Genomic DNA, 23,430 nt, shown 5'->3' with positions numbered 1-23,430 from the left:
CAGCTGCTACGGTCAGGCACACTGTGAAAACAGAGAGGACGGGATGGAGTTTCTTCCCACAGGCCGTCAGGACTGTAAACTCTTATCTCACCAGGGACTAATTTACTGTTGTCTTGTGTTTTTTTTTCTGAAATGTAAATACTGCTTCTGTTCTCTTCTGTTCTGTAGTATTTTGCACAATCCGCAGGCATTGCCACTTTCAATTCACTGCACATCTTGTATGTGTATGTGACAAAGTGGACTTGACTACGTGGCCTCCGTTGCCATGCGGTGAGAACGGAGAGGTTGAGAAGGAGTTTCTTCCCAGAGGCAATTCGGACTGTAAACGCCTTTCTCACCAGGGACTAACTCTACAGAACGTTTTTCCTTCTATTATTTATTATGTAAAAGAATATGTGTGTTATGATTGTGTTTATAATTTGTTTGGTTGTTTTGTTGTTTGTCTTTTGCACAAAAGTCCGCGAGCATTGCCACTTTCATTTCACTGCACATCTCGTATGTGTATGTGACAAATAAACTTGACTTGACTTGACTAAGGCAGACAAAAATGCTGGAGAAACTCAGCGGGTGAGGCAGCATCTATGGAGCGAAGGAATAGGTGACGTTTCGGGTCGAGAGACCCGAAACGTCACCTATTCCTTCGCTCCATAGATGCTGCCTCATCCGCTGAGTTTCTCCAGCATTTTTGTCTGCCTTCCATTTTTCCAGCATCTGCAGTTCCTTCTCAAACATGATAATCACCTAATCATTTGGGGCAGCTAATGTTTTGACCAATGCCGTCTACACAGTGCACAGGACACATTATTTATTAGAGACTTGGATGATACCTGAAAAGATGTGCATTGCACAGCCATGGAGTGGGTTGTGAAGAGGGGTGAGGAAGAACATCCGGGCTAATCGGTTTTCCGATGCCTGGAAAAATAATCCGGTGGCCTTCAGCGCTTTGACTGTAAAACGTCCTCTCGAGATCTGCAACCTTTGCACTGGCACGCGATGAACTTCGAACCACTTTGGCTAACGTTTCAAATTCAACTCTGAACTTGTAGAAACTTATGTTGCGATTCTAAAGTGCTCTGTCAACTGTGTACATTTCGTTGTGCTCTGTCAACTGTGTGCATTTCGACAACTAAATGCATTTCGTTGTCTCTACTGTACACTGACAATGACAATAAAATTGAATCTGAATCTGAATCTGAATCAACTGTGCTGTGGGGTCTTAAGGGCAAGAAAATCAGGGGCGGCACGGCGGAGATGCTGCATTACAGACCCCGGTTCGATCCCGACTACGGGTGCTGTCTGTACGGAGTTTGAACGTGTTCTCCCCGTGACCTGCGTTTTCTCCCAAGATCTTCAGTTTCCTCCAAGATCTTCGGTTTCCTCCAAGATCATCGGTTTCCTCCCACGCTCCAAAGACGTGCAGGTTTGTAGGCTAGTTGGCTTGGTGTAAATGTAAATTGTCCCTGGTGTGTGTAGGATAGTGTTAATGTGCGGGGATCTGCGGGTCGATGAGGACTCGGTGGGCCGAAGGTCTTGTTTCAGAGTTGTATCTCTTAAAAAAAAAAAGAAAAATTGATGAGTGAAGGCTCGATATGACGCATCCATTGCCATCCTCCATTGTGTGCAGGTGAACCCCAGCAGGCTGCCAGTGGTGGTGGGCGGTCTACTCGACGTCGACTGCTCTGAAGAAGTCATTAAAAACCTCATCAATGTCGTCCGCGGTCAGTTTTCAACCGATGAGCTGGTGGGTGAAGTGGAAAAGAGGAACAGGTCAGTAAACGACCCTCGACCCAGAAAGGCCCCTCCTCGCTGCGCTCCGCCTGCCTCATGCCCCATAGGAAGCGAGATCCCTGGGGGGCATCTTGGTCCGTCCAGCATGGGCGAGTTGGGCCGAAGGGCCTGTGTCCGTGCTGTGTGACTCTGACTGTGGCCCTGCTGATTCTGTCGCCAGCTGAATCGAGATCAGATAGTTTGTCTTATTCTGCCCCACTCCGCAAACAAGCCTGCATTTAAAACCGGGGGGGGTCGGGGTGGGGGGTGGGAGGGTTCATAAAGCAGCATCCACTCGCTGTCTACCAGTGTCATGTTACTGCATAGAAACATAGAAAATAGGTGCAGGAGTAGGCCATTCGGCCCTTCGAGCCTGCACCTCCATTCAATATGATCATGGCTGATCATCCAACTCTGTATCCTGTACCTGCCTTCTCTCCATACCACCTGATCCTCTTAGCCACTAGGGCCACATCTAACTCCCTCTTAAATATAGCCAATGAACTGTGGCCTCAACTACCTTCTGCGGCAGAGAATTCCAGAGATTCACCCGCTGAGTTACTCCAGCACTCTGTGAAACGTCACCTATCCACGTTCTCCACAGATGCTGCCTGACCCGCTGAGTTACTCCAGCACTCTGTGAAACGTCACCTATCCATGTTCTCCACAGATGCTGCCTGACCCACTGAGTTTACTCCAGCACTCTGTGAAACGTCACCTATCCATGTTCTCCACAGATGCTGCCTGACCCGCTGAGTTACTCCAGCACTCTGTGAAACGTCACCTATCCATGTTCTCCACAGATAGAAACATAGAAATTAGGTGCAGGAGTAGGCCATTCGGCCCTTCGAGCCTGCACCGCATTCAATATGATCATGGCTGATCATCCAACTCAGTATCCCGTACCTGCCTTCTCTCCATACCCCCTGATCCCCTTAGCCAGAAGGGCCACATCTAACTCCCTCTTAAATATAGCCAAATGAACTGGCCTCAACTACCCTCTGTGGCAGAGAGTTCCAGAGATTCACCACTCTCTGTGTGAAAAAAGTTCTTCTCATCTCGGTTTTAAAGGATTTCCCCCTTATCCTTAAGCTGTGACCCCTTGTCCTGGATGACCCCTTGTTCTATGGATGCTGCCTGACCCGCTGAGTTACTCCAGCACTCTGTGAAACATCACCTATCCATGTTCCCCACAGATGCTGCCTGACCCGCTGAGTTACTCCAGCACTCTGTGTCCACTTTTGTTCTCATCTCCGGCAGAGAAGTGGCTGGGTTGCTAGTGTAAATGCCACGATGCCTACCTGACGACCCTTCTTCAGACTGACGTCGAGACCCTTCTTCAGACTGATGTGGAGGTGGGGGAGGGGCGGGTTCCCGCCCCTCCCCCATCTCCACATCAGTCTGAAGAAGGGTCTCGACCCGAAACGTCACCCATTCCTTCTCTCCAGAAATGCTGCCTGACCCGCTGAGTTACTCCAGCACTCTGTGAAACGTCACCTATCCATGTTCTCCACAGATGCTGCCTGACCCGCTGAGTTACTCCAGCACTCTGTGAAACGTCACCTATCCACGTTCTCCACAGATGCTGCCTGACCCGCTGAGTTACTCCAGCACTCTGTGAAACGTCACCTATCCATGTTCACCACAGATGCTGCCTGACCCGCTGAGTTCCTCCAGCACTCTGTGAAACGTCACCTATCCATGTTCCCCACAGATGCTGCCTGACCCGCTGAGTTACTCCAGCACTTCATACTTTGTCTTCTGTTCGTTCGTTATCGCCAAGGTGCCGCTCGTCGGGCTTTGCTCAGTATTCTTGTCTTTTTTTTGTCGGCAGATTGAAATTGCTGCTGCCCTGGCTGGAGGCTCGTATTCATGAGGGCTGTGAGGAGCCAGCCACCCACAACGCTCTAGCTAAGATATACATCGATAGCAACAATAACCCAGAGCGCTTCCTGCGTGAAAACCCATACTATGACAGTTCTGTGGTTGGAAAATACTGTGAGAAGAGGGACCCACACTTGGCTTGTGTGGCTTACGAAAGAGGCCAGTGCGACCTGGACCTCATCAAGGTTGGTGCTTTCAATTGTTTAGCATTAGTTATAATAATAATAATAATAATAATAAGTTTATTTATATAGCACATTTATAGTCAATTTTCATTGACCCCAAAGTGCTTTACATAATTTAAAAATCAGTTCCATACAAAGCATAAAGATGGGTTAACAAAATAATAAAATGCATAAACAGGACACAACATGTAACATAAACATCCACCACAGCATTCATCACTGTGGTGGAAGGCACAAAAAATTTTGGCCGTCCTCCTCCCCCCCCCCCCCCCCCCCCCCCCCCCCCCCCCCCCGTGGACAAGACCAGAGTCCAGAGTCCAGTCCAGGATCGATCTTTCCTCACCGGAGACCGCGGCTTCGAGATTGTGTAGGCCGCAGGCCGGCGGTTGAGATTTAAAGTCCCCCCGCAGCCAGAAGCACCGTAGACTGCAGGGCCGGCGGTCGAAGCTCCCCTCCAGGGGTGATGGTAAGTCCATGCCGGGCCCGCGGTAGAAGTTATCCGCGGGCCGGCAATGGCGGCTTCTTCTTCCCCCGGGTCCCCCACGAGGGATCCCGGGCTGTAGACGCCGCAGCAGCTGGAACTCTGCAGACCGCGCGCGGCTTCAGGCTGCGACTTCAGGCTGCCGGCTGCCCCGGGCCAGTGAAACGGAGCGCTCCCCTCCGGCGAGCCCCAGCGAGGGCTCACCCGCTCCACGCCGAGTCCGCGTTGAGAGATATAGTGCGAAAACAGGCCCTTCGGCCCACCGAGTCCGCGCTGACCAGTGATCCCCGCACATTAACACTATCCTGCACACACTAGGGACAATTTAGAATTATACCAAGCCACATTAACCTACAAACCTGTACGTCTTTGGAGTGTGGGAGGAAATCGAAGATCTTGGAGAAATCCCACGCAGGTCGCGGGGAGAACGTACACACCCCGTACAGACGGCACCCGTAGTCGGGATCGAACCTGGGTCTCTACCGCAACTCTACCGCTGCGTCACCGTGCCACCCTGTCTACTGTAATCGTCTACAGTGCAAGACTGGTGAATTCCTCCCTCCCATTCCCACACTGACCTTTCTGTCCTGGGCCTCCTCCACTGTCAGAGTGAGGCCACACACACAAATTGGAGGAACAGAGCCTCCCCCAGGCCATAAGATTACTGAACAATCAACAAAACCGAGGCTAGAACTTTTAAATATCAACACTTTTTAAAAACGTTTATATATATTTATTTTACAGAACCATGCACATGAGGCATTTTTTATGGACGCACCTAGCACTTTTTACTATTACCTGATTTTGGAGAGTCAAATGCAACAAAATTTCGTTCAAGGTGCACTGTGTCTAGGTGTATATCTGAATGACAAGTTTTCATTCATTCATTCAATTTTGCTTGGGCAGCTTACACCGCAACGGTTTGAACATTGTTTTCTCAAACTTCAAGTAACCCCAGCATCCATATAACCATATAACCATATAACAATTACAGCACGGAAACAGGCCATCACTGCCCTACAAGTCCATGCCGAACAACTTTTTTTCCCCTTAGTCCCCCCTGCCTGCACTCATACCATAACCCTCCATTCCCTTCTCATCCATATGCCTATCCAATTTATTTTTAAATGATACCAATGAACCTGCCTCCACCACTTCCACTGGGAGCTCATTCCACACCGCTACCACTCTCTGCGTAAAGAAGTCCCCTCCCCCACCCAAGTCATACTAGCTTCAAAGTCGTCTTGTTGAGTCTCATTGTCTACAACCCGTTTTCACCTAGCCGCCCACAGTTAACAATGGCCTGTTTCCTTTATCATGTTACTTTTTTGCACATCTTTCATTCATTTGTTCTCAATCTCTCCACATCACCGTCTATACCTCTCGTTTCTCTTTTGTTTTCTTGGTTCTTGGTTTCTTGGTCCCCCAAAATATTCCAAATGGAATTTAAACTGGAAGTGGTGGAGGGAGGACTCTCAATCTGAAGAAGGGTCTCGACCCGAAATGTCACCTATTCCTTTTCTCCAGAGATGCTGTCTGACCCGCTCGGTTACTCCAGCTTTTTGTGTCTTGTCTTCGGTTTGAACCAACATCTACAGTTCCTTCCTACACAAATACTAATGAATGTTGAGTTGGGGGCTAAAATGCCATTTGAATAGTTGCTATGTATGATGTGGTTTTCATTTTGCTTCAGGTTTGCAACGAGAATTCCCTGTTCAAGAGCGAGGCCCGGTACCTTGTACGCAGAAGAGACCCCGAGCTTTGGGCCAGTGTCCTTGAAGAAAATAACCCCTTCAGACGCCAGCTGATTGACCAGGTACAATTGTTACACTGTATAGTGTGGATGCCAATTCCAATCTTGACTGGGATAATACACTCTGGAGTTTAGAAGGATGAGAGGGGATCTCATTGAAACATACAAGATTGTTAAGGTACACAAAATTGCTGGAGAAACTCAGCGGGTGCAGCAGCATCTATGGAGCGAAGGAAATAGGCGACGTTTCGGGCCGAAACCCTTGAAGGGTTTCTGCTCGAAACGTCGCCTATTTCCTTCGCTCCGTAGATGCTGCTGCACCCGCTGAGTTTCTCCAGCAATTTTGTGTACCTTCGATCTTCCAGCATCTGCAGTTCCCTCTTGAACAAGATTGTTAAGGGCTTGGATATGCTAGAGGCAGGAAACATGTTCCCGATGTTGGGGGAGTTCTGAACCAGGGGCCACAGTTTACGAATAAGGAGTAAGCCATTTAGAAAGGAGACGAGGAAACACTTTTTCTCACAGAGAGTGGTGAGTCTGTGGAATTCTCTGCCTCAGATGGAGGCAGGTTCTCTGGATGCTTTCAAGAGAGAGCTAGATAGGGCTCCTAAAAATAGCGGTGTCAGGGGATATGGGGAGAAGGCAGGAACGGGGAACTGATTGGGGATGATCGGCCATGATCACATTGAATGGCGGTGCTGGCTCGAAGGGCCAAATGGCCTCTACTCCTGCACCTATTATCTAATACTGAACGGCCAAGACAAAGCCTGAAACGTCCATTGACTCCATCTACCCTTCATGCTGCCTTGGCAAGGCCAGCAGCATCATCAAGGACCAGTCTCAACCCGGCCACTCCCTCTTCTCCCCTCTGGCAAAAAGTACAGAAGTGTGAAAAGCACACACCTACAGATTCAGTGACAGTTTCTTCCCAGCTGTTATCAGGCAACTGAACCATCCTACCACCAACTAGAGAGCGGTCCTGACCTCCCATCTACCTCATTGGAAACCCCCGGCCTATCTTTAATCGGACTTTATCTTGCACTGAACGTCATGTATTTGTACACTGTGGACAGCTTGATTGTAATCATGTCTAGTTTTTCTGCTGAAGGGAGAGCATGCAATAAAAAAAGCTCTTCACTGTACCTCAGTAGAAATGACTCGAGGTATATACACGATCTGAAAATACTCCTAAACTACACTGTTGCGCAGCCATAAACTTTGCTCCCTGAAACTACTGATACTTGTTCAATTGTAGCATTCAGATAAGAAAGGTGGTGAGGGAAGATAGTAGATAGACATGGAGTACAATTTCAATTGTAGACACGTTTTTTTTTAAAACAAATACCTTATTTTACTACTTTTCAAGATGATGTACATACTTGTCTATATCTCCTACTGTTTGAATCTACCAGTTTTACCTGATGGAGCTTTCAGATCCCGGGAATTAACCTTGTAAACCTACGCTGCACTCCCTCAATAGCACTTCATTTGTGAAGTCAAGTCCCATCTACAAGTATCTCTTGAGTATAAGAGCAGGGAGGTTCTACTGCAGTTGTACAGGGTCTTGGTGAGACAACACCTGGAGTATTGTGTACAGTTTTGGTCTCCTAATCTGAGGAAAGACATTCTTGCCGTAGAGGGAGTACAGAGAAGGTTCACCAAACTGATTCCTGGGATGGCAGGACTTTCATATGAAGAAAGACTGGATAGACTAGGCTTGTACACGCTGGAATTCAGAAGATGGAGGGGGGATCTTATAGAAACTTACAAAATTCTTAAGGGGTTGGACAGGCTAGATGCAGGAAGATTATTCCCGATGTTGGGGAAGTCCAGAACTACGTGGTCACAGTTTAAGGATAGGGGGAAATCTTTTAGGACCGAGATGAGAAAATCATTTTTTACACAGAGAGTGGTGAATCTGTGGAATTCTCTGCCACAGAAGGTAGTTGAGGCCACAGTTCATTGGCTATATTTAAGAGGGAGTTAGATGTGGCCCTTGTGGCTAAAGGGATCAGGGGGTATGGAGAGAAGGCAGGGATGGGATACTGAGTTGGATGATCAGCCATGATCATATCGAATGGCGGTGCAGGCTCGAAGGGCCGAATGGCCTATTCCTGCACCTATTGTCTATGTTTCTACAAGTGACTGCTGTTTACAAATCAGTTATGCTTCATTCATCCCTCAAACCCATTCTGTTTACTGTAAGCCAACCTTGAGCCTAGCTTGAGGGGCTACCTTGACAGTTTTTGTGTTTTAAAATTTCCTTTTGGTACTTGTGCTGCTTGCTAAAGTGGGAACAATTTGCCTTGTCAGGTTGTACAAACAGCCCTGTCTGAAACACAAGATCCAGAGGAAGTTTCAGTTACTGTGAAGGCCTTCATGACAGCTGACCTTCCCAACGAGCTGATTGAACTGCTGGAGAAGATAGTCCTGGATAACAATGTCTTCAGTGAACACAGGTATAAAATAAAGCATTGTCCTAACTATTGATCACAGTTTTAATCTGCTTCAAGGCTCTGAGAGGATTGTTCAGCCATTGGCTTGAATGTGCACTATAATGTGAGGCCCATTGGCAAGGCAGTAGTTTCAGATGGCAGTGTGGAACTAAATCTTCCAATGGTTGGGACCCTGTCTTTGAATTCCGCTTTGAAGAACTTTGGGGTGGCACAGCGGTAGAGTTGCTGCCTCACAGCGCCAGAGACCCGGGTTCCATCCCGACTACGGGTGCCGTCTGTATGCAATTTCTACGTTCTCCCCGTGACCAGCCTGGGTTTTTTTTTCTCCAGGATCTCCCGTTTCCTCCCACTCTCCACAGACATACAGGTGTGTAGGCTAATTGGCTTGGTATAAGTGTAAATTATCCCTAGTGTGTGTGTAGGACAGTGTAAGTGTGCGGGGATCGCTGGTCGGCGCAGGCTCAGTGGGCCGTTGTGCCTGTCTCCGCGCTGTATCTCTAAACTAAACTGCTGCATCTGAAAGGTGATGAGACTAGGATGGGGTTGCTGAACTCTGAGCTTGATATTTTAGAGACTTTAAGCTGCAAAAACGATTTCATATCAACAGTTAACGTTCTATATACTTGGTAATTTCTGTAACTTCATCAGCAGAAAATGCCATTACATTATTTGTGGGGCAGTCTTTTTTACTTGGAGAGGTGGGTGCCTGGACCGAGCTCCCAGCCAGGGGTGGTGGTGGTGGAGGCAGGTATGATAGTGGCATTTGAAAGGGCACATGGATTTGGAGGGATATAGATCGTGCGCAGGCAAATGAGGTTAGTTTTACCTGGCGTTGTGGTTGGCAGGGGCTTTGTGGGCTGAAGGGCCTGTTCCTGTGCTGTACCATTCTATATGTTGTTTTGAGTGGAGTTACATTGTTAATGCAAGCCGTGTCCCACGCAGGAATCTCCAGAACCTGCTGATTCTCACGGCCATTAAAGCGGACCGCACCCGGGTGATGGAGTACATTAATCGCCTGGACAACTACGACGCTCCTGACATCGCCAACATTGCCATCAGCAACGAACTCTTTGAAGAGGCCTTTGCCATCTTCCGAAAGTTTGACGTCAATACGTCAGCGGTGCAGGTAAGAGCCGGCGGTGATCACAGCGGTTATATCTGAGGGCTTGTGCAATGACATCCCTGTATGGAAGACAAACACAAAATGCTGGAGTAACTCAGCGGGCCAGGCAGCATCACCGGGGGAGAAGGAATGGGTGACGTTTCGGGTCGAGGCCCTTCTTCAGACTGAGGGTCGGAGAGAGGGAAATGAAGGATGTGGAAGGGTAAGGTGCGAAAATGAGAGATCAAAGGGGACATGTGGAATGGATCATTGTTAGCTCGGGGGGGGGGGGGCATACAAAGTAGAATGTAATCAGGAGGACAATCAAACTAGGAGAACTTGAAGGTAGACAAAAGTGCTGGAGAAACTCAGCGGGTGCAGCAGCATCTATGCAGCGAAGGAAATAGGCAACGTTTCGGGCTGAAACCCTTCTTCAGACTTCAGACTTAGGAGAACTTGGATGTGGGAGCGATGGAGAGAGAGGGAAAGCAAGGGTTACTAGAAGTTAGAGAAGCCAATGTTCGGTTGTAAGCTGCCCAAGTCAAATATGAAGTGCTGTTCCTCCAATTTGCGCTGGGCCTCACCCACTCTGGCAGTGGAGGAGGCCCAGGACAGAAAGGTTAGAATGGGAAGGGGTGTGGGCGGTCAAAATGTCTGGCAACCAGGAGATCGCATGGGTCATTTGATTTGGAAGCTTAATTCTTTTACTTTTATTCAGGTCCTGATCGAACACATTGGAAATCTCGACCGCGCCTACGAGTTTGCAGAACGTTGCAACGAGCCGGCCGTGTGGAGTCAGTTGGCAAGAGCGCAGTTGCAGAAGGATCTGGTCAAAGAAGCCATCGACTCCTACATCAAGGCTGACGATCCCTCCGCCTACATGGAGGTTGTGAAAGCAGCCAACAAGAATAGTGAGTGACCAAACCCGAGCCCTAATGCCTGCGGGCACCTGAACTGGCTGGAATGTTGTGCCACAGTTAACGACCTGTCCCACTTGGGCGTCATTTGCGAGCCACGCAGGTGGCACGCGAAGATTTTGTACATCCCAGAATCCTGGGGCGCCGCGCACGACCGCGCGTCACTGCCTACGTCACCATGCGCGTGTCACGTGCGCGTCGTGACGTGTAAATGATCACGCGTAAATGTCGCCCAAGTGGGACAGGCCCTTTAACCAACATGTCCTGTTAATGGCCAAGCGGGCTTCCCTTGGTTGGAGAAGTCACCTGCACCTGTAGTTTCCTGGTTCAACATTCTTCCTTTGGTTAGAGTTAAGATTCTTTTCTCTTCAAAATACTCCCGAAGGAGAATTTATTTTGCTGACTGCTCTATAGTCATTGGAGATTGACAACTTTGACTTCTAAATATACAGGACGGAAGCAGGGCCTTCGGCCAGCGGTCAGCCCCATACACTAGCACTGTCCTGCACACACTAGGGACAATTTTGCCGATGCCAATTAACCTACAACCCTGTGCGTCTTTGGAGTGCAGGAGGTACCCGGAGCAGGCAGGTCACTGGGGGAGCGTAGGAACTCCGTACAGATGGCACTGTTAGTCAGGATCGAACCTGGGTCTCTGCCGCTGTCGGGCAGCTGCTCGACCGCTACGCCACTCAGCCACCCTTTGTGATTCGAGTAAATTCATTCACCTCGTGCCTTGCTAACTACGGCTCTGCAGAAATGTGCTCAAATGTTTTTCAATTCCACTCCCCTCCTTGTGCCCTAAACATCAGTTAATTAAAGGTAGACAAAACTGCTGGAGAAACTCAGCGGGTGCAGCGGCATCTATGGAGCGAAGGAAATAGGCAACGTTTCGGGACGAAACGTTGCCTATTTCCTTCGATCCATAGATGCCGCTGCACCCGCTGAGTTTCTCCAGCACTTTTGTCTACCTTCGATTTTCCAGCATCTGCAGTTCCTTCTTAAACAATCGGTTAATTAAATATTGCTCGATGCAGGATTAACAGTGGACATGTCTCGAGGGTCTCAGAACTAGAGGGTCTGAGCTGCAGGGAGAGGTTGAGCAGCCTGGGACTCTATTCCTTGGAGCGCAGGAGGACAAGGGGTGATCTTATAGAGGTGTACAAAATCGTGAGAGGAATAGATCGGGTAAACACACAGAGTCCCTTGTCCAGAGTTGGGGAATCGAGGACCAGAGGACATGGGTTTAAGGTGAGGAGAGAAAGATTTAATAAGATTCTGAGGGGTGACCTTTTCACACAAAGGGTGGTGGGTGTGTGGAATGAGTTGTCGGAGGAGGAGGTAGTTGAGGCAGGGACTATCGCAACGTTGAAGAAACAATTAGGTACATGGATGGGACAGGTTTAGAGGGATATATGGTAGGTTGGGACTAGTGTAGGTGGGACATGTTGGTCAGTGCGGGCAAGTTGGGCCGAATGGCCTGTTTCCGGGCTGTGTGACTATGTACGCCACCTCTAACCCCTCTAGATAACTGGGAAGACTTGGTGAAGTTTCTGCAAATGGCCAAGAAGAAAGCCAAGGAGTCTTACGTTGAGACTGAGTTGATATTTGCCCTGGCAAAGACTAACCGTCTATCCGAGCTGGAGGAGTTTGTCAATGGACCCAACAACGCCCACATTCAACAGGCGAGTCATCCGGCTTTTTAATCTTCAATTTAAACTTGTTCTGCTCACATCTTGATGTAGGCGATCTCAGATTGTGGCATCAACTGTACGTTTTACAGACCGCTACGGCGAGCCATGGACGGTTAACGAGAGGAGTTGAGTATAGGAGCAAAAGGTCCTTCTGCAGTTGGGCAGGGCACTATTGAGACCACACCTGGAGTATTGTGTGCAGGTTTGGTCTGAGAGGCTGGGCTTGTACACTCTGGAGTTTAGACGGATGAGAGGGGATCATATTGAAACATATAAGATTATTCAGGGTTTGGACACGGTAAAGGCAGGAAACATGTTCCCGATGTTGGGGAAGTCCAGAACCAGGGGCCACAGTTTAAGAATAAGGGGTAAAACATTTAGAATGGAGATGAGGAAACACTTTTTCACACAGTGTTGTGAGGCTGTGGAATTCTCTGCCTCAGAGGGCGGTGGAGGCAGGTTCTCTGGATACTTTCAAGAGAGAGCTAGATAGGGCTCTTAAAGATAGCGGAGTTAGGGATATGGGGAGAAGGCAGGAACGGGGTACTGATTGGGGATGATCAGCCATGATCACATTGAATGACGGTGCTGGCTCGAAAGGCCGAATGGCCTCTACTCCTGCACCTATTGTCTATTGTATCTCCACATTCCCATCCAAAAACATCATAAGCACCACTATCGTATCTGCCTCCACCCACCCCCATTACTCGCAATGCTTCTTTTACAATAAAGGTGCCTGGCATGAAGAGGTTTTTTAGATAGATAGATATAGATATGCCATTTATTGTCACTATACATGTACAGTGAAACTGAAAGCTGCTCGTACTCAGTGCATACATACAATTTTACACAAAAAACAAGAAACAGAAAAACAAAACAGAAGGGAGATGGGGGGGGGGGGGAATAGGTGCACAAATTCTACGGCGCTACATACATATATACATATATACAGATGGAAGTCCGTGTTGGGCGGTGTAGTCAGTGCATGTGTGGATTTGAATTTATGGTAGATATAATTCTCGGGAAGCAGCTATTCCTGAGTCTGTTTGTCCTGGATTTGATGCACCTATAGCGCCTTCCAGAGGGCAGCAGGTCGAACAGTCCAAACGCAGGATGGGAGCTGTCTTTGGTGATCTTCTTTGCCCTGCTAAGTCAGCGGGAGGTGTAGATGTCCATCAGGGAGGGGGAGAGGGCAACCAATGATCCTTGCGCTGTCCTGGTTACCCTCTGAAGCCTCTCCCTGTCTGCCATGGTGCAGCTGCCATACCATGCTGTAATGCAGTATGTCAGCAGGCTCTCGATGGACGAGCGGTAGAAGGTCAGCAGCAGGTTAGAGTCCAGGTTGTGCTTCCTGAGGACCCTCAGGAAGTGCAGCCGCTGCTGAGCCTTCTTGATGACCGCCGTCGTGTTGTCCGTCCAGGAGATGTCAGCAGCGATATGGACGCCGAGAAACCGGAAGGTGTTGACCCTCTCCACACACTCGCCGTTAATGTGTAGGGGGACTAAGTCGGTGCTGTGCCTCCTGAAGTCGACAATGAGCTCTTTTGTTTTCCTGGTGTTCAGAGCCAGATTGTTTTCTGAGCACCAGGTTGTCAACTTCAGGACTTCCTCTCTGTAGGCTGCCTCGTCTCCCTTTGAAATAAGTCCGACCACAGTAGTGTCGTCAGCAAATTTGACGATGCGGTTGTTGTTGTGGGCCGGACTACAGTCGTAGGTGTAGAGACAGTATAAGAGGGGGCTTAGCACACAGCCCTGTGGGGAACCGGTACTCAACCTGCGAGTGGAGGAGAGGTGGGGGCCGAGTCTCACAGTCTGGGGCCGGTTTGTGAGGAAATCCTTAATCCAGGCACATGTGACAGTGGGGAGGCCGAGAGTGACCAGTTTACCAATGAGGATGTCCGGGATGATTGTATTAAAGGCTGAACTAAAATCCACAAAGAGCATCCGGACGTAGCTCTGCCCCTGCTCCAGATGGCTCAGCACAGAGTGGAGAGCTACGGTGATGGCGTCTTCTGTGGATCTGTTTTGGCGATAAGCGAATTGGTGGGGGTCGAAGTCTGGTGGTAGATAGTCCTTGATGTGCTGGAGGACCAATCTCTCGAAGCACTTCGTGATTACCGGAGTGAGGGCAACAGGACGGTAGTCATTAAGGCTGGTGATGGGAGACTTCTTCGGCACAGGGACGATTGTGGCTGATTGTAATCCAAAATTGTATAATTCTGCAGTTCGTTTGTAAATTGTGGATTAATTCCAAATCGGTAACAGAAGATTGATTAAAATGTTTGATTCTGAACTATAGGTTGGTGATCGCTGCTACGATGATGGAATGTATGATGCAGCCAAGTTACTGTACAATAACGTCTCTAACTTTGCTCGCTTGGCCTCTACTCTGGTGCACCTTGGAGAGTACCAGGCTGCCGTGGACAGTGCTCGCAAAGCTAACAGCACCAGGACTTGGAAAGAGGTAGGAGCTGATAAGCTGTACCCAGCTTAGTTTTACTTTAGAGACACAGCGCGGAAACAGGCCCTTCGGCCCACCGTGTCCGCGCCGACCAGCGATCAACACATACACTAACACTATCCTACAAACCAGGGACAATTTACTATTTTACCAAAGCCAATTAACCTACAAACCTGCGTGTCATTGGAGCGTGGGAGGAAACCGGGGCACACGGGGAGAACGTGCAAACTCCGTACAGACAGCACCCGTAGTCAGGATTGAACTGGGGTCTCTGGTGCTGCAAGGCAGCAACTCTCCCGCTGCGCCACCGTGCTGCCGAGTTATCTTTCCGAGTGAGAAATGTTCTCGTTCTAATCAGTCATGTGAGGTTCACAGGAATAAAAGCTGCGAAAGTTCCACTTTCACGCGCACACTTGGCATTTGTCTGGCGGGCATCAGAACAGTGTGGCCGAGTGTTTTAATGATGTTTTTAATCTCCTATCAGGTTTGCTTTGCCTGTGTAGACGGGCAGGAGTTCCGCCTGGCTCAAATCTGTGGGATGCACATTGTCATCCACGCCGATGAACTAGAGGAGCTGATCATCTACTACCAGGTAACTCCATGACAGTCAAGTAGACTGGGCCTCATCAACAAAGTCTATTGAATGTTTAGTTTGGGGGCCACGGCATGGGAACGGGCCCTCGGCCCACCCACCGTCGATCAACTGTTCACACTAGTTCTGTGTTATTCCACTTCCTCATCCACTCCTTGCACACTCGAGGCCAATTGATCTACAAACCCGCAGTTTTAACTTTCTGGCTCGTAAGGAGAAGTGACCACTTGGCTGAAATCTCTTAACCTATTTTACTATTTCCATTTAATTTGGTTCTAGTTTAACGTAGAGACACATTGCCTGTCCATTCCCTCCACAGATCCTGCCTAACTCATAGGCCTAACAGCACCTCATATTCCGCTTGGGGAGTCTGCATCCTGCGGGCATGAACATTGAATTCTCCCAATTTTGTTAGTCCTCCCATCCCTCAGCCCTCGGGCTCCTCCTCCTTTTTCCTTTCTTCTCCCCGCCACACCCCATCAGTCTGAAGAAGGGTTTCGGCCCCGAAACGTTGCCTATTTCCTTCGCTCCATAGATGCTGCTGCACCCGCTGAGTTTCTCCAGCATTTTTGTGTTCCTTCGATTTTCCAGCATCTGCAGTTCCTTCTTAAACATCCTGCCTAACTCGTTGAGTTCCACTAGCATTTGATTTAGTTCTTCCAGCACTATGTTTTGCTCAAACATAAATGTCTCCCACAGTTTGGTTCAGTTTAGTTTATTGTCACGTGTAACGAGGTACAGTGAACATTTTTGTTGCTTGCTATCCAGTCAGCGGAAAGACAATACATGATTACACTCAGGCCATCCTGCATCTCTAAATTTCTTGCTGCCGGTTTAAAATGAGTTGCTATCTTGCGCGTAGTATTTGCTGCCTCATTTACCAACGTGCAAAGTCTTGCTTGGCCAAAGCAAAGTACAATGCAATTTGCTTTGGGATTCTAACAGTTTAATATGCTACTTCCCTTCAGCATGACCTAATGGAAAGCTATTTATAAGCAGCTGATGTAACTGGGTGTTGGTGAGGGCAGTGGAGTAAAGAGTGCAGGTGACTCATGCCACAGTCATTCTGCAGGAAGCTTGAAGCCATGTTGAAACGGTGAATGCAGGATCTGCCGTGTCATGCATCTGTGGGAAGTGCTCAGGGTCGCCAACTTCCTCACTCCCAAATAAGTGACAAACGGTCAAAGTACGGGACGGCAATTTGTTGACCGACTTGGCCGTGGCTGGGTGAATGATGAGTTGGCCCGGGTGCTGGATTGCACACAAAGCCCAGCCGGCGGGCCAGCTGAGGCGCTTTGGCCTGGGCGCGCACAAAGTTCGGCGCCCCATCCAACTCATGAACCGATGATCGGCCGTGAGAAGGAGGGGTGGTTGTGGTGTTGGTGTGAAGTGAAGGTCCGACATCTGGCCGACGGGACCACATGCGAGGCGCTGCTGCTGCTGCACTCCATGGGCTGCACTACGCGGCGCTCCGACCCCACAGTCCCCTCGACCCGAGTGGCAGCAGCCAAATACGGGACAAGGGCAGTCCGGTGCGGGACAGACCAATTTAGCCCAATATACGGGATGTACCGGCTAATGACAGCTGGCAACCCTAGACCTGCATACAAAAACAGGGATGTAATGCTGGGACTCTATAAGGTGCTGGTCAAGCCGCATTTGGAATATTGTGCGCAATTTTGGGCACCATATCTGAGGATGGATGTTCTGGCTTTGGAGAGGGGCCAGAGGGGGTTTACAAGAATGATCGCAGGAATTAGTAGGCTAATGAGCATTTGTCAGCACTGGGCCTGTACTCTCTGGAGTTTAGATGAATGAGGGGGGGAACCACATTGAAACATGCAGAATAGTGAAAGGCTTGGATAGAGTGGATGTGGAGAGGATGTTTCCACTAGTGGGGGAGTCTAGATCTAGAGGTCATAGCCTGAGAATGAAAGGACGTTCTTTTAGGAAGGAGATGAGAGATGGATAGATTCACAAAGAGTAATGGATGTCAGGGGTTATGGGGAGAAGACAGGAGAATGGGGTTAGGAGAGAGAGAGACAGATCAGCCATGATTGAATGCGGAGTAGACTTGATGGGCCGAATTCTTCTACTCCTTATATATATATATATATATCTATATATATATATATATATATATTTATATATATATATATATATATAGGATTAGGTAGTTTGTCCCTTCAAACTTGAACTACCATTCTATTGTGGCAAAGTCTCGCTATCAAATTCATGGATGCCTTTTATCTAGAAATATTATTAACGTTATACCACACACTCTGGACAATTTGCGATTTTATTAAAGCCGATTAATCTCCAAATCCATGCGCGTCGGAGTGTGGGAGGAAACCGCGGCAACACGAGGAAGCCCGCGGGGTGACGGGTAGAAGGTACAAACTCCGTGTAAGACAAGACCCGTAGTCAGTATCGAACCCGAGTATCTGGCGCTGTGAGGCAGCGACTCTCCCCGAGTTACTCCAGCATTTTGTGTGTATCTCGGGTGTAAACCAGCATCTGCAGTTCCTTCCTACACATTTTGGCCTTTCCCCGCCTCTCCTTCCCACTTTTCTGCACTCAATCTGATAAAAGTACCGTGACCCTAAACGTCACCTGTCAGTCTCTGAAGATGCTGCCTCACCTGCTGAGTTCCTCTCAGTGCATCGTTTTCATTTTGCTCAAGGTTCCAGCTTCCCCACTCCTTGTATCTTTCATTTTCTAGGCTGCAGGAGAATGTATTTCCTGATGTCAACAAAGGTGGTGGGTGTATGGAACGAGCTGCCAGAGGAGGGAGTTGAAGCAGCGAATATTGCAACGTTTTGGGGAAAAATGAGACGGGTGCAAGGATAGGACAGGTTTACTGGGATATGGGCCAGACGGGACTAGTGTGGATGGGGCAGTGTCGGCAAGTTGTGCTGAAGGGCCTGTTTCCACGCTGTATCACTCTATAACTGCTGTTGTCTTTATCTTCCAGGATCGAGGATACTTCGAAGAGCTAATAGCCCTCTTGGAAGCGGCGTTGGGTTTAGAACGAGCTCATATGGGAATGTTTACAGAGCTGGCAATCCTCTACTCCAAGTTTAAGCCTCAGAAGATGCGAGAGCATTTGGAACTCTTCTGGTCCAGAGTTAACATTCCAAAGGTATTTGTACAGTCGTTGACACCACAGAGGCAATTGACGATAAACTCTCCGTTAACCCGTGGGTTGGGGTAGTCACTGCGCCGAGCCAGGCCCATTGGCCCAACTTGCCCACGCCAGCCAAGCTTGTTCCCCTTGCCTACCCTTGCTTTAGGTCCAATCGAAATTGGGCCGATGCTGGCCAGCTTCCATGAACGAGGAATTGGCAAATGAGCCGAGGTTGCAGGAGGAAATACTTGCGGATAATCTGGTGTTCGGTGCCTTTCCAGATATGTGTGGCAATGTTCATTCTGTGAGGAATTCAATTTAGTTTAGTTTAGAGATACACAGCGGAAACAGGCCCCCTCCCAAGTCTGCGCCGACCAGCGATCCCCGTACACTAGTACTATCCTAAACATAGAAACATAGAAATTAGGTGCAGGAGTAGAGGCCATTCGGCCCTTCGAGCCTGCACCGCCATTCAATATGATCATGGCTGATCATCCAACTCAGTATCCCGTCCATACCTGCCTTCTCTCCATACCCCCTGATCCCCTTAGCCACAAGGGCCACATCTAACTCCCTCTTAAATATAACCAATGAACTGGCCTCGACTACCCTCTGTGTCAGAGAGTTCCAGAGATTCACCACTCTCTGTGTGAAAAAAGTTCTTCTCATCTCAGTTTTAAAGGATTTCCCCCTTATCCTTAAGCTGTGACCCCTTGTCCTGGACTTCCCCAACATCAGGAGCAATCTTCCTGCATCTAGCCTGTCCAACCCCTTAAGAATTTTGTAAGTTTCTATAAGATCCCCTCTCAATCTCCTAAATTCTAGAGAGTAAACACACCAGGGACAATTTACAATCACTACTGAAGCCAATTAACCTCTTTGGAGTGTGGGAGCACTCGGAGAAAACCCACGTGGTCACAGGGAGAACATACAAACTCAGTACAGACAGCACCCATAGTCAGGATCGAACCCGGGTCTCTGGCGCTGTGAGGCAGCAACTCCATGGTGCCGCCCCAAATTTGTTCACCAACCGCTCCTGTTTTCTCTTCCTGCTGCCAACAAAGGTTATCGACCTGAAACATTAATTTGTTTCTCTCCCTGGGCGTTGCCCGATCTGGATATTTAACATTCATAAATATTTCTCCAGCCACAGCCTTGCTTTGAAGCTGTTGACGTGGAGACTCTTTACTTAGCTTGGTCCCGTTCACACTAAAACTGGTTTTGCTGGGAAAATGCCCCTCAAACTGCGGAGCATCCTGGACAATACAGCTCACCCCGCCCCTCCATGACACACCTGTCAACCTGAGGAGCACCTTCAGCAACAGACTGGGTTCCACCAAGATGCAGCACAGAACGCCACAGGAGATTATGCTTCCCTGTGTCTATCAAACTGTACAACTCCTGCCCCTTCTGTCGTGGGGTAGACTGACTCCCCCCCCCCCCACCCCCCTCCGCCCCAATCTTTGCACATCACCAATCCTTTAGAAACATAGACAATAGGTGCAGATGGAGCCCATTTGGCCCTTCGAGCCAGCACCGCCATTCAATGTGAACATGGCTGATCATCCCCAATCAGTACCCCGTTCCTGCCTTCTCCTTGATTCCGTTAGCTCTAAAAGCTAAACCGAACTCTTGAATACAGAGTCAAGATTCAAGAGAGTTTTTTGGTCATGTGTCCCCAGACAGGACAATGAAATTCTTGCTTTGCTTCAGCACAACAGAACATAGTCGGTATTGACTACAGAACAGATCAGTGTGTCCATATTACCATATAACAATTACAGCACGGAAACAGGCCATCTCGACCCTTCGAGTCCGTACCGAACACATAATCTCCCCTAGTCCCATATACCTGCGCTCAGACCATAACCCTCCATTCCCTTCCCATCCATATAACTATCCAATTTATTTTTAAATGATAAAAACGAACCTGCCTCCACCACCTTCACTGGAAGCTCATTCCACACAGCTACCACTCTCTGAGTAAAGAAGTTCCCCCCCTCATGTTACCCCTAAACTTCAGTCCCTTAATTCTCATGTCATGTCCCCTTGTTTGAATCTTCCCTACTCTCAGTGGGAAAAGCTTTTCCACGTCAACTCTGTCTATCCCTCTCATCATTTTAAAAAACCTCTATCAAGTCCCCCCTTAACCTTCTGCGCTCCAAAGAATAAAGACCTAACTTGTTCAACCTTTCTCTGTAACTTAGTTGCTGAAACCCAGGCAACATTCTAGTAAATCTCCTCTGTACGCTCTCTATTTTATTGACATCCTTCCTATAATTAGGCGACCAAATATACCATTATATACGTAAATACGCACATGAACAAATAAACTGATAAAGTGCAAATAAACAGATAATGGGCTACTAATGTTCAGAGTTTTGTCCGAGCCGAGTTTAACAGCCTGATGGCTGTGGGGAAGTAGCTATTCCTGAACCTGGACGTTGCAGTCTTCAGGCCCCTGTACCTTCTACCTGAAGGTAGCAGGGAGTGAATTATGCCTCTACTGAGAATTTCCGCTTGTCACTTTGATTTCGTGCGTCTTGTTGTGTGTTATGACTGTCGGCAGACCAATTTCCCTGGCGAGATGAATGAGGCTGTGTGGTTTGGTTGTCTAGGTGCTGCGTGCTGCTGAGCAGGCCCATCTGTGGGCCGAGCTGGTCTTCCTGTACGACAAGTATGAAGAATATGACAATGCAGTGATCACCATGATGAGCCGACCCACTGATGCCTGGAAGGAAGGGCTGTACAAAGACATCATTGCAAAGGTATTTCTTAATTACACAGGTAGCCAAAAATGCTGGAGAAACTCAGCGGGTGAGGCAGCATCTATGGAGCGAAGGAAATAGGCGACGCCTATTTCCTTCGCTCCATAGATGCTGCCTCACCCGCTGAGTTTCTCCAGCATTTTTGTCTACCTTCGATTTTCCAGCATCTGCAGTTCCTTCTTAAACAACTGTTAAGGCACTTTCCCACTTGCGTGTCTATGGCTTGCAAATTACGCCACCTTGTGGCCGCGTTGAGCCGCGAAGGTCGCGCGAGATTTCATACTTACGCACAGCCGTCTGGAGAGCGCGATGTCATTTGAAGATGGACACAAAGCTGGAGTAGAAACATAGAAATTAGGTGCAGCAGTAGGCCATTCGGCCCTTCGAGCCTGCACCGCCATTCAATATGATCATGGCTGATCATCCAACTCAGTATCCCGTACCTGCCTTCTCTCCATACCCTCTGATCCCCTTAGCCACAAGGGCCACATCTAACTCCCTCTTAAATATAGCCAATGAACTGGCCTCAACTACCCTCTGTGGCAGAGAGTTCCAGAGATTCACCACTCTCTGTGTGAAAAAAGTTCTTCTCATCTCGGTTTTAAAGGATTTCCCCCTTATCCTTAAGCTGTGACCCCTTGTCCTGGACTTCCCTAACATCGGGAACAATCTTCCTGCATCTAGCCTGTCCAACCACTTAAGAATTTTGTAAGTTTCTATAAGATCCCCTCTCAATCTCCAAAATTCTAGAGAGTATAAACCAAGTCCATCCAGTCTTACTTCATAAGACAGTCCAGACATCCCAGGAATCAGTCTGGTGAACTGTCTCTGCACTCCCTCTATGGCAATAATGTCCTTCCTCAGATTTGGAGACCAAAACTGTACGCAATACTCCAGGTGTGGTCTCACCAAGACCCTGTACAACTGCAGTAGAACCTCCCTGCTCCTATACTCAAATCCTTTTGCAATGAAAGCTAACATACCATTCGCTTTCTTTACTGCCTGCTGCACCTGCATGCCTACCTTCAATGACTGGTGTACCATGACACCCAGGTCTCGCTGCATCTCCCCCTTTCCCAATCGGCCACCATTTAGATAATAATGAGTAACTCAGCAGGACCGGCAGCATCTCCGGAGAGAAGCAATGGGTGACGTTTCGGTGTCGAGGCTCTTCTTCAGTCTGAAAAGAAAGGTCCTGACCCGAAAAGTCACCCATTTGCTTCTCTGCAGAGATCCCGCTGAGTTACTCCAGCATTTTGTGTCTATCTTCAATTTTCTTGGCCCCGCTCTGGGAGTAGAAGTGGGGGGCGGATCCGGACCGCAACGGCCGTGAGCCCCAGGCCGAGTTCGGCGATCGTTTGCCTGGTTCAGCTGCTGTGTCGGAGGTGAGATGTTGCGTCGCGCCAGGGTCTCGGGCCGTCAGTTATGGGACGGGCGACACGCGCGAAGATTTCATTCACTACAAAAACTGCGGATTGTGCAAAAAAACAAAGTAAAAACAGAAATGCAACAGAATCACATATTCACATATTACATATTTGTGGGAGGGAAGAAAAAGGGAAAAATCAGCAATTTTAAAAAAAAAACTGTAGAATGGTTCAGTAAAGTTAGTCCCTGGAGAGATAGGAGTTTACAGTCCTAATGGCCTCTGGGAAGAAACTCCTTCTCATCCTCTCCGTTTTCACAGCATGGCAACGGAGGCGTTTGCCTGACCATAGCAGCTGGAACAGTCCGTTGCTGGGGTGGAAGAGATCTCCCATGACCTTGTTAGAAACATAGAAATTAGGTGCAGGAGTAGGCCCTTCGAGCCTGCACCGCCATTCAATATGATCATGGCTGATCATCTAACTCAGTATCCCGTACTTGCCTTCTCTCCATACCCTCTGATCCCCTTAGCCACAAGGGCCACATCTAACTCCCTGTTAAATATAGCTGGCCTCGACTACCCTCTGTGGCAGAGAGTTCCAGAGATTCACCACTCTCTGTGTGAAAAAAGTTCTTCTCATCTCGGTTTTAAAGGATTTCCCCCTTATCCTTTAGCTGTGACCCCTTGTCCTGGACTTCCCCAACATCGGGAGCAATCTTCCTGCATCTAGCCTGTCCAACCCCTTAAGAATTTTGTAAGTTTCTATACGATCCCCCCTCAATCTCCTAAATTCTAGAGGGTATAAACCAAGTCTATCCAATATTCCAGGTGTGGTCTCACCAAGACCCTGTACAACTGCAGTAGAACCGCCCTGCTC

At 48.6% G+C, this 23,430-nt stretch overlaps 1 protein-coding gene across 4 annotated transcripts in view; it reads left to right on the top strand.

Moving 5' to 3' along the window:
* Positions 1–23,430, top strand: part of cltcl1 (clathrin, heavy chain-like 1) — an 88,110-nt gene that overhangs the window by 53,613 nt on the left and 11,067 nt on the right. For all 4 annotated transcript variants that reach the window (XR_008725480.1, XM_055655418.1, XM_055655416.1 and 1 more), the window contains exons 16-26: positions 1,625–1,767; positions 3,602–3,836; positions 6,011–6,133; positions 8,384–8,529; positions 9,469–9,652; positions 10,347–10,539; positions 12,073–12,230; positions 14,539–14,703; positions 15,185–15,292; positions 18,267–18,434; positions 21,038–21,187. Coding sequence is in view for 3 of the 4 variants with exons in the window: in XM_055655418.1 (XP_055511393.1) it covers positions 1,625–1,767; positions 3,602–3,836; positions 6,011–6,133; positions 8,384–8,529; positions 9,469–9,652; positions 10,347–10,539; positions 12,073–12,230; positions 14,539–14,703; positions 15,185–15,292; positions 18,267–18,434; positions 21,038–21,187 (1,773 nt within the window). In the remaining variant the exon portion in view is untranslated. The remainder of the gene's footprint in view (positions 1–1,624; positions 1,768–3,601; positions 3,837–6,010; positions 6,134–8,383; positions 8,530–9,468; positions 9,653–10,346; positions 10,540–12,072; positions 12,231–14,538; positions 14,704–15,184; positions 15,293–18,266; positions 18,435–21,037; positions 21,188–23,430) is intronic.

Source organism: Leucoraja erinacea, chromosome 25 (genome assembly GCF_028641065.1).
Source record: "Leucoraja erinacea ecotype New England chromosome 25, Leri_hhj_1, whole genome shotgun sequence".
Lineage (NCBI taxonomy): Eukaryota > Metazoa > Chordata > Chondrichthyes > Rajiformes > Rajidae > Leucoraja > Leucoraja erinaceus.
This window is presented reverse-complemented; position numbering and strand designations above follow the sequence as displayed.